General features: G+C 37.5%; 1 protein-coding gene across 1 annotated transcript in view; it reads right to left on the bottom strand.

Annotated features, from left to right (window-relative positions):
- The window catches only part of GPD2 (glycerol-3-phosphate dehydrogenase 2), a 95319-nt gene that overhangs the window by 20576 nt on the left and 57989 nt on the right, over positions 1 to 16754 (bottom strand). The window contains exons 6-8 of the mRNA XM_082841922.1: positions 10767 to 10931; positions 9794 to 9938; positions 2949 to 3142 (exon numbers count right to left, since the gene is read on the bottom strand). Coding sequence (XP_082698048.1) covers positions 2949 to 3142; positions 9794 to 9938; positions 10767 to 10931 — 504 coding nt within the window. The remainder of the gene's footprint in view (positions 1 to 2948; positions 3143 to 9793; positions 9939 to 10766; positions 10932 to 16754) is intronic.

The raw sequence follows: 16754 nt of genomic DNA, 5'->3' as shown, positions 1-16754 counted from the left end.
TAGAGGGTGAGCACAGGGAAATAAATGAAGTACATGAAAGAGCTGTCACTTCTGCTTTTACCCTGGATATTTGCTACGTGGAGAATTTGTAATCTCAAGAGTCCCGAGAGCACCAGAGGAAAAGCCTGATTTACAGTGTTCACATATTAATTTCAACCCACTTTTACCAAAAATCAAAACTGACAAAAACTCTTTGTTAGTTTCACCAATTAACCTGACTACCAAAAGGTATGTTAACCGAAAAGACCTCTATAGACCAAGTAGGTCCCAGCAGGTATTAACAAGTCTCCTACCTATTAATAAGCAGAATAAAAGTGATGGGTACAGGCTCAGTCTCTGTTCCAGTCCAAGGCTCATTTCACTGATGGAAATCCCCACCCACGATATGGACACAGCAGCCTTTTGGAACCTACACCTCTTCCCAGCACATCCCGTATAAGCAGTTAGATTTCTCGTTAGTGCATTTGAACTTTAAGAATTTGGAAACTGTCAACTATAGCTCTCTGCTGTTGAATTAATTTTATCTCTTGCTCTAACAATCTAAACTTCTTGTTCTTATGGCCCTATATAAACCCACTTTTAACAAATAGCATACCCAGGTAAATGTGAAATGAAGCAGGATTCATTAACAATAATCAATACATTAAAATACAATCATACCCAGATGAAGCTCCTCCTACTTTGCAAAAGGTGGGAAAAAAAGCTGAAATTGAAATGCATTTTGAGTACTTAAGTATGGATATTAAACAGGGCATGACTATTTCTTAAACAACTATGTTTGAGTATTGTGTGTGTGTGTGTGTGTGTGTGTGTGTGTGTGTCTGTGTGTGTGAAAGAGTATAAATTTAGCCACACAGATTTCAATTACGTACATTTAATACATTTATACTATTATAACTATCCAAAGAGAATCTACTCAAAATGAAATTACATCCATTATTTGAAATTAGAAGAAACTAAAACTATACAGTATGGATCAATCAATTAAACTAGGAGAATCCCCTAAACCATTTTTTAAAGCAGTTTGTTTGTAAATGTGTGATCACATAATGAAAAAAATTCTTTAGGGAAAAAGGACTCATAGATGCTACTGAGTCACCTTAAGACAAAAATTGTGTCTTTGCATGTCCTCCATTGAAGCCAACATTATAGGAGATTCCTGATAGAAACAGATGAAGACTCTTTTCAAAAAATCTTAAATTTTCTACCTTAATATAGAAAGATTTTCAAATTGCTACCAGCATCAAAAACCCTGAAAGCACCTATTACTAATTCATTTTGATTTAAAACAGTCATGAGTGGCATACCAGATATATAAAAAGCTTTGTAACTGAATAAAGAATCCTTACCTGTTAGGAGCTCCAAGTAAGAATATACCTTAGACTATTACCTATTGTATAATGTTGTGATATACTAGACCAGCATTCTAGGGGACTACGAAAGATATCTGGCTTCTGAAGTATAAATAGTATTTTGCCAAAATGAGAAGTTGGGGGAAAAGACATCCCAGAGCAAGACTTCAACCTAAGTAAACAAGGCATGAAGGTTTAAAAGTGCATGACCTGATTTGGAAATAGTAAGAAATGTAATATGATTAAACTATTGAATGCACATAAGTGGAGTAGTTGAATATAAACCTGCAAAGACAAGTCGTGGAAAGCCTTAGATTGCATATGAGATAGTTTAAAATTTTTCCTGAAGTTAATGATGAGATATCAAAGGGATATTTTTGTGCAAGGAAGTGATGATCAGAACTGTGTTTTAGAGAGTTCTGGTGGAAGGACCAGACTAGGTGGGGACAGAGACCTAACATATGGAAGGAAGTTAGGGGGCCAATGCAACTCTAAGTGAAAAGTGACACAGGTGTGACCCAGAGCAATGAAAGTGAGAGGGGATTTACAGGATACTTCAGAGTGAGCATTGATGGGAGTTGGACTGGATGTGGAAAGAGAAGGATCAGCAAAGACAAGCATGCCATTTCTAGGCTGGGTGACTAGTCGGCTGATGAGGCTATTAACTGAGATAGGAAATAATGTTGGGAAACTTCTGAAACTAGCACGGATAAAAAAAAATACATTATACCATCTATGTCCACTGGAGAAAATGCTATGGCATCCAAGTTAAAAGAAGGTACTATGGGGCTTCCCTGGTGGCGCAGTGGTTGAGAGTCTGCCTGACGATGCAAGGGACACGGGTTCGTGCCCTGATCCCGGAAGATCCCACGTGCCGCCGAGCGGCTGGGCCCGTGAGCCATGGCCGCCGAGCCTGCGCGTCCGGAGCCTGTGCTCCGCAACGGGGAGAGGCCACAGCAGTGTAAGGCCCATGTACAGCACAAAAAAAAAAAAAAAAAAAAAAAGAAGAAGAAGGTACTATGATATCCAAGTTAAAAGGAACCATGCTCAGGTTAGCACTGGAAAGAAGTAAACTTTGGCTTTTTCAATTAAAACAAGTATACTTATTCTTCTTAGCTAAATCCACTGTTAATACTCCAGTTTCCACATAATAACAGCTCACTAAATTTCTTAGAATACATAAACCTCTATCCTCTCATTTCTCTGATTAATTATTTCCTATGGATATCCTAGATCTGTAAATCAGATCTTCCCAAGCTCTAGAAATTAAATAGCGATGCAAACATTTCATACTCTTCTGGAAGAGCAAGGGTGTTTAAAGCTCCCATAATAGCACTCCAATCTTGCCATTAGAAAGGACCAGAAAAGGATGGTATGTGTTTCATGTGGATGTGGAAAGTAGAGGGAAAAAAGGCAACTTCTTCCTATTGTGTTATAATTTGGCCCTCATAAACCTTCTAGAAGAAGTGGTCAGCACATAAGAGTTAGAGGCGGCCAGGTGTGAAGATGAGTCAGACTGGACACATGGCAATTACCCAGTGAGAGCTGGAATGGTTTGGGAGATATAAAAGTGGGAGGGTAAACTTCGTAAGTTACCTTCAACGTCACAACTCAAGTAGTTACGCACTTCATTCAAAATGAAGTTGATGTCTTCTTCGGAAGGAATAGGATGGTGTGTGACGTCAGTTGGAGTGTCGGTAGTACCAGCGATAGTCATCTTTTGCCAGGGTAAGAAGAAAATAACTCGCCCATCACTGGTCGCTGGGTCAAGGAGTCCCATGCTCTCTGGGCTGGGATAAAAAGAAGGGTCATATATTTCTGAAATTAGCCGAAGTTTGCTCTTAATCTGCATTCTAAAAACTATTTTATTCCCTAATTCTCATATAAACAAACATGAACTGTTACTTTTATTGCCACTACCCTAATCTAGAAATTCCTAAAGGAAAAAATAATTCTGGTAACACAAAAGGAATGGGGCAAGTGTGACAATAATAATAATATTCCACAGCAGAACTCAGGCCCCCCAACTCAGTAATGCAAGGTAAATTAAGTAAGTGGACTTCAATTTCCAGTTGTTTGGGTTTTTATATCCCTTGGACCATTCACATCAGATAATGTCAGCAGGATAAATGTCTATAATTTCTTTCATGATGGTCAATGAAGGACAGCTCTTCAACCTTTTTTCAAGTCTATGAAAAGTATTTTCCTGGGCCATTTGACATCTGGCATGTCTTTCAGTTTAAGGTCTCAGAAGTACATGAGAAAAGTGAAGGGTCTAACTTTCTAGAAACTAAAATGTAATCAAAAAGTTCTTTACTCCGCTGTGCCTGAATAAGTTTGTACCACTTCACCAAATATGAGATTTCTTACTTTATTTCAATTTTACAGAAATCTCAAGAAGCGCATCCATGAGAAAAGGGCTCAGTTTTCTACTACTACCTAAATAATAGTGTACTGGGATATAAGGTCAAAAAGTAGAGTAATATCTTAGCAACGAAAATCTTTAAGTAGGCAGAAGATGCTGGTGTGCAATGCTGCTAAATCAAGGTTCAAGGACGCCTCTTCTGACAGACGATGTAAAACCTTCAAAAATATTAATCAAGAACTTTTCTAATACCTACTTAGTATTGTAAGACCAACTTGTGAAACACACTTGAAAGAACAGGCAAGTGTAAATAAACGTTAACAAAATCTGTTCAGCTATATTATTAAATCATTAGAAACTCTTGTTTTAATGTATCCATGAACCATTCTAAAATTGTGGAGGTCCTGCTAAAGCAGCAGAAGGAAACTGCAAGTGTCCCTTTCAGACAGCTGAACACTACTGATCTTCAGACAGCTGTTTCAATTTGACTGACCTCTCATAAGGAGCCAATGTTAAAGGTATTTTCTGTGAATATATTTTTAGCTTCTATTAATAACATTTCTTGAATAGGAAATATAATTCTATTTGGGTTCAAGAAATCCCTCTTAAACTCACATATTTTAAGGGACATACGGTCAACTATTTATGCTTATCATTCCCTTAAAATTGAAAAAAAAAAGAAACTCAGATTCAGATGTGTAAGGATGAGAGTCTAAATACTGTTTAAAAGCAAAACAAAACTGGCTTTTTTATGAAAAAGAAACCTACAGTCAGCTTAGCTCATGTATCTTCTTCATTTAAACCATAAAGAGTACTAATATTTCTTTGCAAAGACCCATCAGCCCCATGAAATGCCTGCCATGTCCACACAGCCTTGCAGAAAGAAATCACTATCTGCAGCCTACATGAGACACAGGAGAGAGTAGGCCTCAGTTATTCTATTTAGCACATGTAAAAAGCACCACAGAAGTGTGTCAATCATTTAAACCTTCAGCTAAGATCTCATCTTCACTCAGGGTTACTTACAGAAAATAATTTTACCTTTTAAAAATACATTGAAAACTACAAATATCGAGTATTTTCAGTCTCTGTATGCCTATATTTTTTTTCTTTGTATTTGCCATAAAACTCTCTAAAGATCTTAAAAGAAACTAGTTAAAATATGTTTTGTAAGCACCGAATTTGATCCTGGGTTGATATGCCCTTAGATTAAATAAGTCACTTTGTGATTAGAAATTAACTCACGAGTTCAAACTTTTAATTTGGTAAATAGTGCTATATTGAAACAAAAGGATAAATTCCATATTCTAATATTTAAGGAACAAATTCCATGTTGGTATATTTTATATATCATTATTTTATGGACCGGATATCATATTATGTGTCTAACTCAATGAACTTGATCAACATCAGCATAAAATTATAATATTCAGCAACTGAGACATGAAATGCTGTTAGAAAAGCACAACTACTGAATCCTTCAAAATCTTTCAGTGCAATAAAAAGCAGTTTAAAGGGTGAATGTGATGGTTACCAACACACACATAACTGGAACCTGTAGAGAATCAACTGCTTAAGTGAAGACATATGTGTCAAACATAAAATTAACAAGCACAGAGGGAAGCCAAAGCTATTAATGAATGGTATAAAAATTTAAGAATCCACTTGAAAATACCTCTCATCGGTTCTAAATTACCTAATTCATAACTCACCTTTAGGGAAAAGTTTGTTTTCTTACAAATGATTAATTCTGCAAGGTGGCACAAAAGTTTGAAAATGGCTATCAACTATAGTGATGGTATATACAATGCGGTGAGGCATAGGTCTTTTCTCAATATGTATAATTCACTTGACATCAGCAGGAAAAGCTGGCTGCTAATTTACGTGTGTGTCTAGGATTAGATCTAATGAACATTTTTCTCATGCAGACCATTGCCGTCCTGAAGTACCCTTACTTAAACTGAAATCAATTTATTGTTAACTACTTAGCAGTCAGTGTTGGAGCTAGCAGTATGCACACACGTTATAGAAAAAAAATTGACCTTTCGTCAGCAATAAAAAGCATCTGTAGGCTAAAAGGAGGAGATGATTATTTTCATGTATTTCAGTCATTTGGTGTATTGTTGCTGCTTTTGTAAGAGCATCTACCCACAACTCTGATGAAAATTCCAGATTTGCTCTTAATGCCTTCTTAATGTTCTTAGTACCTTCAAAAGTAAATGACTTCTGTGTGTTGTTTTATGAAATTAAAACAATCCAGAATGAGAGAAAGAGAGAGAGAGAGAAAGCTGCTACCATGGCACAAGATAATTCCACATGTGGAATGTTAGGGTCATAACAAACTTAATAAAGATACCCTGAAAATAGCCCAGCAGGATACACTGCATACCTGGTCCTCACTCTCCATTTAGCCACCTAAAGTCAATAAATCAGTGGCTCCTGACCTCATTGCATTGCCAAACTGATCAGGTTCTACTTGAAATGCTAGGCCCTAAGTTATTATCAGCTGGTTTATAGGGCAGCACCAGGTCTGACTCATCTCTGAGGACCTAGTAGAACCCTTGAGTTATAATTGTTGAATGAGATTGAGAAATCCAGAGAACCATTTCAGGCTGAGATCTCCTGACCCCAACCCACCCAAGAGAATGACCTGATATGGAAAGTAAAACATCCCTCTGGGACGCCAGCGATACAGCTGCCCAAGGTCAGTGCTGAAAGAGGGACCAAACGCTTAACCCAGGCTGTAATCTCAAACCAAGGGACTCATCTGAAACAGAGCCTGAACAGGAACTGGGCTGCCAGACCACTCCTCTAAGGTTTCCCACAGGATGTGTAGTGGTTGTAGTTCAAGGTGCTAAAGATGGAGATATTAATTTCTCCCAAAGTAGAATGAGATCACTTACTGCATCTTAGACTGAAATAGACCCAGCTGTGACTAACACTTGCATGACTTATGGGCAGGGGCCCGAAGCTAATGCCTAATTTTTAGGATTAAGAAAGGTATTCTGTTTTGAAAATACTATTATACATGCAGGTGATATATATTTATATTTCTTAAAAACCACCTATCATGGGCTTCCCTGGTGGCGCAGTGGTTGGGAGTCCGCCTGCCGATGCAAGGGACACGGGTTCGTGCCGCGGTCCGGGAAGATCCCACATGCCGCGGAGCGGCTGGGCCCGTGAGCCATGGCCGCTGAGCCTGCGCGTCCGGAGCCTGTGCTCTGCAGCGGGAGAGGCCACGGCACTGAGAGGCCCGCGTACCGCAAAAAAAAAAAAAAAAAAAAAACACCTATCTGCTCTGTTATTAGCATATTATAAAGCATAGTACAGGACATATGTGTAGCACGACTTCCTTCATGAAAAAAAACTTAAAAGGATATACATTTGTGCAAATATAAACACAAAATTTTATGGAAGGAATCAGAAGGAAGTGTGATCAAAAACTGAAGTTGGGGGCATGAAGAGAAGAGGGAGGCTTTCACTTTTCATTTTATGTCTTTCTATTTTTCTATAGTGATTATTTTTGTTTATTTTTGTCTACAGGGGTTATCTTGGCAGTAAAATGAAGAATCACATTTTGTTTTTATATTTTAATCTCTATATATTTAAAATTCCCTTATAAGTATTATATTAAAATTTTAATTAAAAAAAGCAACAATCTCAATTTGGGCAAGTTATCACAAAAAAGTTAGTAGGATTCATTCAAAAAATATTTACTGGTCATTATTATGCACCAGATAATATACCAGGAGCTGGGGATATAGAAGTCAAGAAAACAGATAAAAAGTAAATAAAGAATCATTGTCAAAATGTATACATATAGGTACTATCGTGAGATAAGGAACCAGACGCTGAAATGAACAGCTTCCCAAAGTCACAGAGTTAGCAAGAGGTAAAGTGATGAACAAACCAGGAAGTTCTTTACCAAGGTATCACCTGAAGTAACTCTTCATACTGTCTTTGTCTATGTACTGGAAACAGCAGAATGCCTTCCCATTTTAATGATAGGCAAACTAAGGTTTGCAGAATAAAATGGCTTGTCCCAAACAACGTCATTATTAAGTGGCAGAAATAACACAGGGAATAATACAGAATACTAGTAAGCGTCCTCTGACATCATGCGACAATAGTGAAGAAGATATGAAACAGAATGTACAGGAAAATATGTTGAATCTAGTAAGACCTAAACAAATATAAGGATTATGGTGATGTGTGTGTCTATAGTTTAGGTATTACATCTGTACTCTACGAAACGTTAAAAAAAACTCCAAAAAACTTACAAACTAGCTGGCCTTGCATATTTTTACCCAACACAAAATAAACGTATATAATTGGGTCTGGAACTATTTTTGAAAGCTTCTCTATATACAAGAAACATTTGCAACATGTACATATATTTACTTCTCTCCTTTTCATTTGAACTAAACTTCTGTTAGCAGTTTTTAAAACTCTATTAAGCACCATTGCATAAGTTTTTATTATTGAGACTGGAAGCACCTTGATTTCTCCAGTCCTAAGTGAAAATACTAATGACTGTCTACCAATTACACGCAGACATTTAGAAAATGACAAAGAAACCTTGGAAGCTGGTGGATAAGAAATTTCATTAATATTCCTCTTGGTAGAAGTGTAATATCTTTCTCATTAGAAGTGTGTTTGGTACAATTAGGTATATCTTGGACTCTCTTCAAGAAGACTTAGTTACTGGAGAACTGATAATTAATAAGGCAGTATCATCTATTACATAGCAGGATAGCATTCTAGAAGAATGCAGATATTAAATGAAATATCATGGATCTGTACATCTGTTTTATCAAACATGAAAAATGTATATATCTTTTATGGAAAGTTATTAAAATATGGAAGAGATAGCTCTCATCCTAAACACATTACCTAGAAATTACCTTTTTGCCCATAATTAAATCACCTAGAGATAATCCCCACTGGTATTTAACATATTTCTTTTAATCTCTTTTCTATGTACTTATACAATGCTTAGATCGTGTTACACATACAATCTTGTATCCTCCATTCTAAACTAACATTGTATCACTAGCATTTTCTTAGGACACTAATGTTATTTATAATTATAATTTTTAATGAACATATAATACTCCCTTGCGCAGGTACACCATAATTTACTTATCCATTCTCCTAAGGTTAGAAACTGAAGTGGTTCGTAATATTTCTCAACTACAAATAATGTCTTAATGAATACCTTGAGCATAAATCATTATTTCACAGAATTATGTACTAGTTTGCCTATTAGATTTACCATATGTGGAAATAAAAATGTTCCATACTCAGCATAGACACGCGAATTTTTCCCCAGATTCTTGAAATGTACATGAGGGGTAATAATTATCAATTTCTTAGTTAGGATCACATAAATGTTTCTTTTCTAATTTATTAAAAATAAAAAAATATTAAAAATTCAAACACACACAAAAATCTCATTTTCATGTGCCCATCACCTAACTTTTAAATGATTTTCAATTAATAGCTGTTCTTATTTCACCTCTATCTTTATCTGTTTCTCTACCTGTGATTATCTTTGTTAATTTGATAAATCAGAAATAATAACCGATTTTTACTTGCTATAGTATTTTTCAAAACACATTTCAAAAGTTATAAACAAGAATACTTGAGGGGGTCCTCATTTTCAGATTCTTCATAAGCAAATCTGGGTATTTTATAAAATTAACTTTTTAGTGTCTTAATGAAAATGTCCCTTATGGACATTTTTGAAAAATTATTTTTAGGGTTTTAATGAAAATTTAAATTCAAAAATAGTAAGGCTTAGCCTTTGACGATCAGTACACTGAAAACAGTACAAAAATAGATCCCAAATCACTAACTCATAGAAAGGAGTATTGCCATAAAAGCTAAGAAATACACAAGCCTGGTTTGTATTTTGTGCTTTGGAAGAGTTTTTTTTTTTTTACTCATTTCTTCTCATTTTGAACAGTGAGCTAGACCATCTATTAGTAAGAAAGGTGTGCTACAAGAATACATGTAGACCATTTCTTGCATCCCTCGTTCTCTGACGACGATGGCCAAGTGGGAACACAGGTACCTGTAATAACCAGGCATCACGATGTGGACGCCAGCACTGGGCTGGCAGATAGCTGCGGCATCCTTATCATCCATTTTGCGTACAGTGTCTGTGAAAGGTCCCGTGGCATTGATAACACACTTGGCTCTTACATCAAATTCCTCCCCTGTGAAAGAAAGCAGCGTCAATCACACACCCCGTTTGTTTCTCTGCTCACTGACGCTTTGGATTATTAATTCATCTCTTAACTTAACCTATGGTGGATTATACTGTATGCCACACTAAGTGACATGGGCAACCAGAGTCATTGAGAAGCCACACAAAAGGTTCGCATGTGAGTAAATTTATTGAAACCAAGTCCAAACCGCAGGAAGAAAAACATGCCACCTTTTCATTTCAGCTCTCATTCTAGTTTGCAAAATGCCCGGCATTAAAGTGCCAAATAGGAAGAAAGTGAGTAAATTAGCCGCTTTCTCCTTAAAACTCAAATGTGTGAGCAGTGTTGCTGTGAGATGATATATTTCACAGTGCTGGTTTTGAAGGAAATGATGTAATTTTGAAACTTTGCCCACACGGCCGTAGAACTGGACGGGCATGAAAATCTCACCAAAGTTAAAGTGATTGACTTTAACGACAGGTAAACGCACTGCTTATGTCACCTAAATGATACTTTGAAACTTGGCACATGAGTGAATTTTCTTAATAACATGTTTTTGTAAAGAAAACAGAATGCATTCATAGCTGTGGGAATTTTGTGGGCATTTATTATGATCATGATCATCATTATTGTTTAACACAAAGAAGAAAAATTGCCAGGTCCTACAAGGGAAAATTTTCACGTGAAACCAGTCATTGTTGACAATAAGGAATATAATTAATAGGACTCTGAAATCTCGCTTCAATAAAAGAGAAGTGACAGAAAAATTATCGTTCAGTCTTTATATAGACAAGGCACGATGCTAAGAAATCCCTCCCTGCCTGAGCCCTCGCATACCTGTGAGCACATCCTTGCACCGCGCACCGCGCACGCGCTCTTTCCCTGTCTCGGGGTCTGTCTTCTTGAGCAAGCTCATGACCTCCATGTAATTGGCCGTGGCAGCCCCATACCTGGCAGCAGTGAGAGCAATGGCAAGGTTCATCCGTGCGTCGTTGTGTTGTCCTGCAGCAAGGGAAAGCATCAGAGGAGGGACAGGAGTCACCTCGAGCCACAGACTGGTGGTACAGAAGTGTGTCACAACAGATATGTCACATCTGTCCCTGTCTCCCAGAATATACATGATGGCTGGTCAGCTCTATAGGGCATTATTTGAAAATACATGGGTGTTCTCGGTCAGGCATTTACCTGCCATTTCTGCAAGTGCAGTCTGTGTACCACAAAAGGATGAAAAATCTCCCTTTCCTACAGAGCTCACATCAGTTATTTGAAAGTTAAGAAATAAGTAATTATTCTCTCAGTTTGGGAACATATGTATATGTCAGACTTTCCCTAATACAGACAACCTGTATGCAAGAAAGTGAAGCAATTCAAAACTTCAGAATATTTGACACCCCAACTGGTGCGGATGAACAATTTTTATGAGTATGCGCTCTATCTAATATTCAAAATCAAGAGCTTAATCTTTCATAGAGAATCTCTCGGTATTCTATAAAAGGATTTTTCTTGGCTTGAATTTTGATCAGAGCCCCTTTAAAATGTAACACTTTTTTTAATCGTACATAAAAGGTAAGAAATTAAGCAGGGCAAAATTTAATTACAGAACAATTCCTACCTGTATTGTTAAAGATTTATTGCTGAAAAATCCTAGTTAAAGAAAACTAAGGGGGAGGCGAAGGGGGGAAAGATGATTAATCACTTTAAAATACTGGCATCACTAGAGACTTTTTCTATTTATTATTGCCAGTGGAGTTAACGCTGACCAGGAAGAATTACTCTACAGCACAGGGGCCAGGTTCTCTGTGCCCTGAATAATTAATTACCCAGGGCTAGATGTATTGAAGCAGCGTTCAAATTCCCACACATTGGGATCAGTTCTATCAAGATAATACTGATAAAGGGATGAATTTATAATGGATATTATTGTTGATTTATGTTGCCAGCATACCAAACATTTAGTATAAATGTTTTATGTAAAGTTTCTTCCTTGTGATTCAGTCTGCACAGGGCCAGAAGCACTACACAGGTAATCGGTTCCAGCTAAAAGGGCACAGTTACAAAGAGAGAATCAATGACAGGATTCTGCCACCCCTCCCCACAAACATCTTATTCTAGAACCGCTAAACTAACGCAATCAGCCAAGGACTTTTCCCTCAAAATTAAAGCCTCTATCAAGTGGAGAACGTACGTTAAAACTCAACCTGCAAAATAAGGAGTTATTTTATCCAAAAATTAATAGAATGAAAGTAGAAGAAAACAACAGCAGCAGCAGCTGAACTACAAGTGGGAAGAAAGAAGGGTAGCATTTCTATCAATTTCAACTCAGCACAACCCTAAAGATGATAATGGTCAGTAGGTACATTTAAAGTTAAGTTTAAGAAACTCTCTTTTATTCACGTAGGGCTCATTTAATATTGGAATATGCTTCACAAACAGTCCAAAGAAACAAAATAAAAACTCCATTATAGATCTTCTCTTTAAACTAAAGAGATTACACATCTAAACTGAAGGAAGTACTCATCCCACCCGATCTTCCTAGCGAATTTATGTACATAATAATGAAACACCCTACGGGTAGTACAAGAAATCCAAGTCATGTTCCTATGGTAGGGGAACTCTCACCCATCCAAGTGTGCCTTGATTTACACACAGGACGGTTCTCTGGAAAGTTATGTGAAAATCAACTATTTTAAATCTTATATGATGTCACTGTTCAAAGGAACCAGGCAGAAAGCCCACTTATTAAATGACAGATCCCTTTGTAAAGTGGTATTATCTATTCACATGATCATCTGGTAATGAAACTCTAACTTTTGAAAATACAAAATCTTTCTTTTAATACCTTTCTAAATTATAAAATCTCATTGGAGCAGTATTGGTCTAGTTCATCAAGCTCTACTGTTTCTGTACTAAGATATACCTCCCTAATTAGCTTCCAAGTCCCAATACTTCTGAAGGTAAACAAGATAAACCTCCGTTAAAAGTGTGAGGTGGAAACAACTTCCTTTGGTCCTTATTTTGCATGCCCATCCTGATACCTAGCAGCATCTGCCTTGACTTGAATCAAAAATGTTACTTATTTGTGAAGGTCCTGCCAAAATTCTTCTACTGCCTTTATTCTACTATATGGGGTTGTTAAATTATTTACAACTCCCTGAACGTCCATGTCACTTCACACCTTCTTGCCTTTGTCCACACTAATTCTTTTGGCTGGAAAACCATTCTGGAAGCTCTGGACAACCCCTATTCCTCTCTCATGAGCTGATTCAATATCTCCCATGAAGACTCTCCTTATCTGTGCTGCATCCCTCCAAGGCCAAGTTGTTCATTCCACCTTCTGCATCAACACTGGAACTTGTACATACCATTTTTATAGTCTTTATGATACTAGTCATCCCTGTACCCATCGACTTAAAAAAAATAATAAGCCTTGGTTATGAGTCAGGCACTGTAACAAATGCAAGGAACCCAGTGGTGAGAAAGACACAGGGAGATCTCGGTTCTCCTGGAAGTAGTATCCCACTGTAATTACTATATATATGATGTCCATGTCTCCTCAGCCTGGTCATGGGAAGGCAGGGTCTTACTTGTTCATCTTTTCCTTTCCTCATTAGTACCAAGCACAGAGCAGGAACCCAGTAAGTGTTAAGTTTAGCCAAATTCCATTCGATGTGTTAAATAAACAGGTTTACTTATAGTCTTCTAGATTTATAGAAATCTTACATAATTATATAAAATTTTATAGTCCTTATAGATTTATAGTATTATCTCTAACTATAGAATGGAATGCTTTGTCTCAAGTTAAAAACAAATTTCAGACATCAGTAAGTTGGTGGCAATAAATTTGAAGGGAGCAGGGAAACCCCAGAAATGTGTAAAATCTTAACTTAAACCCAAACTAGCCCTTATATAGAAGTTGAATAAGTGGGACAGAAATAGAAATGGATATGAATGATTCCCTCAAGACTTAACCCTCAAGTTGCCCTTTGCTCTGAAGGGGAATACAAACACAGTTATTATAAGCTCCTAAAAATTGAGGAGTTAAGTAATTTGACTTCCCTCTTGGCCCAGGAGCTCACACCTCTACCCAGAAGTCCCCTCTTTGCAGACATTCAGCTTAATTCATTTACCTGCTTGGATTCAGGGCAGACCTCTCCCTCCCCCTCCCCGACCCACATTAAATTCACCCTTTATCCTGAGATACCCAGATGCTCGCAGTGCATGCTTCCTGTGATAAGTGGTGTATTTTCACTATTCTTAACTAAATCCCCCCCAACTCCCTTTCCTGACATTTTGAAAGGTATCATCTATATGCCTCCTGTAATTTTATTTCTGGAGTAAAAAGGTTTTGACAACACTGCATGTCATTGGAATGCCATACAATAATCTCAACTCCCCCACCCAATTGATCTGCTTATTAAGTTTGGATTTTCAAATGCTTTAGAGCCAGGCAACATGATACTATTCACTGATCAGTGAATAGCTTTGCGTTGGCACTTACGCAAGGACCCAGACGGGGACTGTGAAAATCTGTTTCCTACTCTGTTCTCCTTTTGCACTTGAAATCTTACATATGTGCACGTACTGAACTTACAACTCAGACGAGAGGAAGCACATAGGAGGTGGAACTATAACTGTTTTCCCTTGTTTAGAAAAACAAAATATAAAATCTACCCACCAAAGAGATGAAGGTCAGTAGTGGCAGAGAAGGATTTTGCCGTAGTCTGCAATGGCCTTGCACCCAGGATGGTGAGAGATATTTTAAGTGAAAAACATTTTAAGATGTAATTTTCTATAAGATAGGCCTCAAATATAAATATTTTGGGGACAGAGCAATATAGTTCTCCTCAGAGGGTTTCAAAGTTTGACAAAAGTTAACATGCAAAATAGCTGAAAAAAGAGAAACAATCATTGAATGTATAAAAGGTATGAAGAATGAGTAAATATGAAAAAACCCTACGTAACAAATTAGCTGGCATTTTCCTGGTCCTTCAGATCTAAAATTCCATGATGCTCTGAAATCCTACATACAGTCTTCTTTTAATACAGCCTACTGTTAAATGGCCATTTACATAGATAGCCACAGACCAATCTATGGACCCAGAAACCATATAGAAAGTTTAATTGTTAGCAAAAAGTTAGTTCTTAATTAAAATAACACCATCCATAACTTTATCATCAATAAAAAGCTGCCACTGTGGAAATGCTGAGAGTATTTCCTTCTACCTCCCTGACCTGGGTCTTATGCAATCATGTGGTTACTTCTAGCAGAGGGAAAAAGGATGCTAGTGTGAAAGAATACCTCCCTAAAGCTTTAATCCCATTTCTCACAAAATTCACAGGGCATGCTTTATTGTCTCTGACTGACACTGAGCGACACAATGACCTCTCTGAAGCTTCTTAACAGTCTGGCAAAGGTAATTCAAAGGCTAACACACAAAACCCAAGCTGATTTAATATAACCATTATATTTAAAATGTTCCTTTCTCATGGGAAGAGTGCAGGTAGAGGCAGAGCAAAATAGGTGTGTGTGTGTGTGTGTGTGTGTGTGTGTGTGTGTGTGTGTGTCTTTGGGTAAGGGGATTACTAAATTCTGGTTTAAGTACATACGATGAGTAAGCTTGAAAAGGAAAAGTCAAATGAGAACATACTTTTCACGTAAATTATAACAGAATGCAATTTCCCCTAAAACTAACTTATTTATAAAAACGATTATTTGTGTGAGGAGTGGAAGGGATCAGGGAGACGCATGAAACAGTTTAGGGAGAATGTACCTTACAAGACACAGCTCTGGGCTTGGGATGATTGGGTCATAAGTTCTGAGTGAGTCACTAACCTGGTTGGGGGAATGGAAGTGATGCACTGCATTCCTCTGGGTTTCAGTGTCCTATAAACAGAGAGGAGCTGGGTGGGAGACCCTGAAATCATACAATGCATGTAATGGCTACTCTTCAATAGCTACCTCTCTCTTTCAAGATTTTACTTGCAATCTCTTCCTCATTTCTGATTTCTCTGACTTTGGCCCAGCATGTTTAAAAAAAAGATTGGGATTAATGAAGACCAAAAGATGGGTGCTTTGTAAAGGAAGTCAGAAAAATAAAATGAGAAATAATATTCTTCCATTAGACCTAGAATTATAATGAAATCTTGATTTGATTAGCTTTTATGAGCCACATACTCTACTGCAAAAATTGTCCCAATTCTTCACCCCTCCCTGTATCCATGCCCATTGCCAAGAGTCTTCACAGTGTAGGTTCCCACTTTGCCTCTGGACGCAGCCATGTGAAATTGTTTTGGTCAAGGGAACATTAGTAGATGTGATTTTAAAAGGAGGCTCTGCCAGTGCCATGAAAATGACATACCCAGGCTAGCCTGCTGGTACCAGGAGGGCAATGAGAGGCCTGTGGTGAATTGCCCCAGTCATCCCAGCCCGGGCAATCCTACATCAGCTGACAGACAGTGAGTCTCTGCTGAACCTCCAAACATGAGTCCACGTTCAGCGGAGACCAGAAGAATTGCTGAGCCAACCCCAGACAAGATCAGAAGAACCACCTAGATGAACACTCCAGTGCATGAGCAATAAATCCTAATTGTTTTCATGCTGCTTAGGTTTTATGGTTGTTATGTGGAATTGTGGCAACAGATAACTTATACAGGCAATGTAGCCAATTTTCTAATAACATCAGTCCCAGCTTACAAACAGGCTCTATCTTCGAGACTGCATTCTAAGATGGCTATTCAGAACACAATTAATTTTCCTATAGAAATGCTATAAATAGATGGTGGTAGGTGATTAAATTGTGGCACAAGAGCTATTTAGTGCATAGG

The sequence above is a fragment of the Leucopleurus acutus genome (assembly GCF_964270905.1).
Source record: "Leucopleurus acutus genome assembly, chromosome: 6".
NCBI lineage: Eukaryota > Metazoa > Chordata > Mammalia > Artiodactyla > Delphinidae > Leucopleurus > Leucopleurus acutus.
Note: the sequence above shows the minus strand (reverse complement) of the source record. Positions and strands in the feature narration are given on the sequence as shown.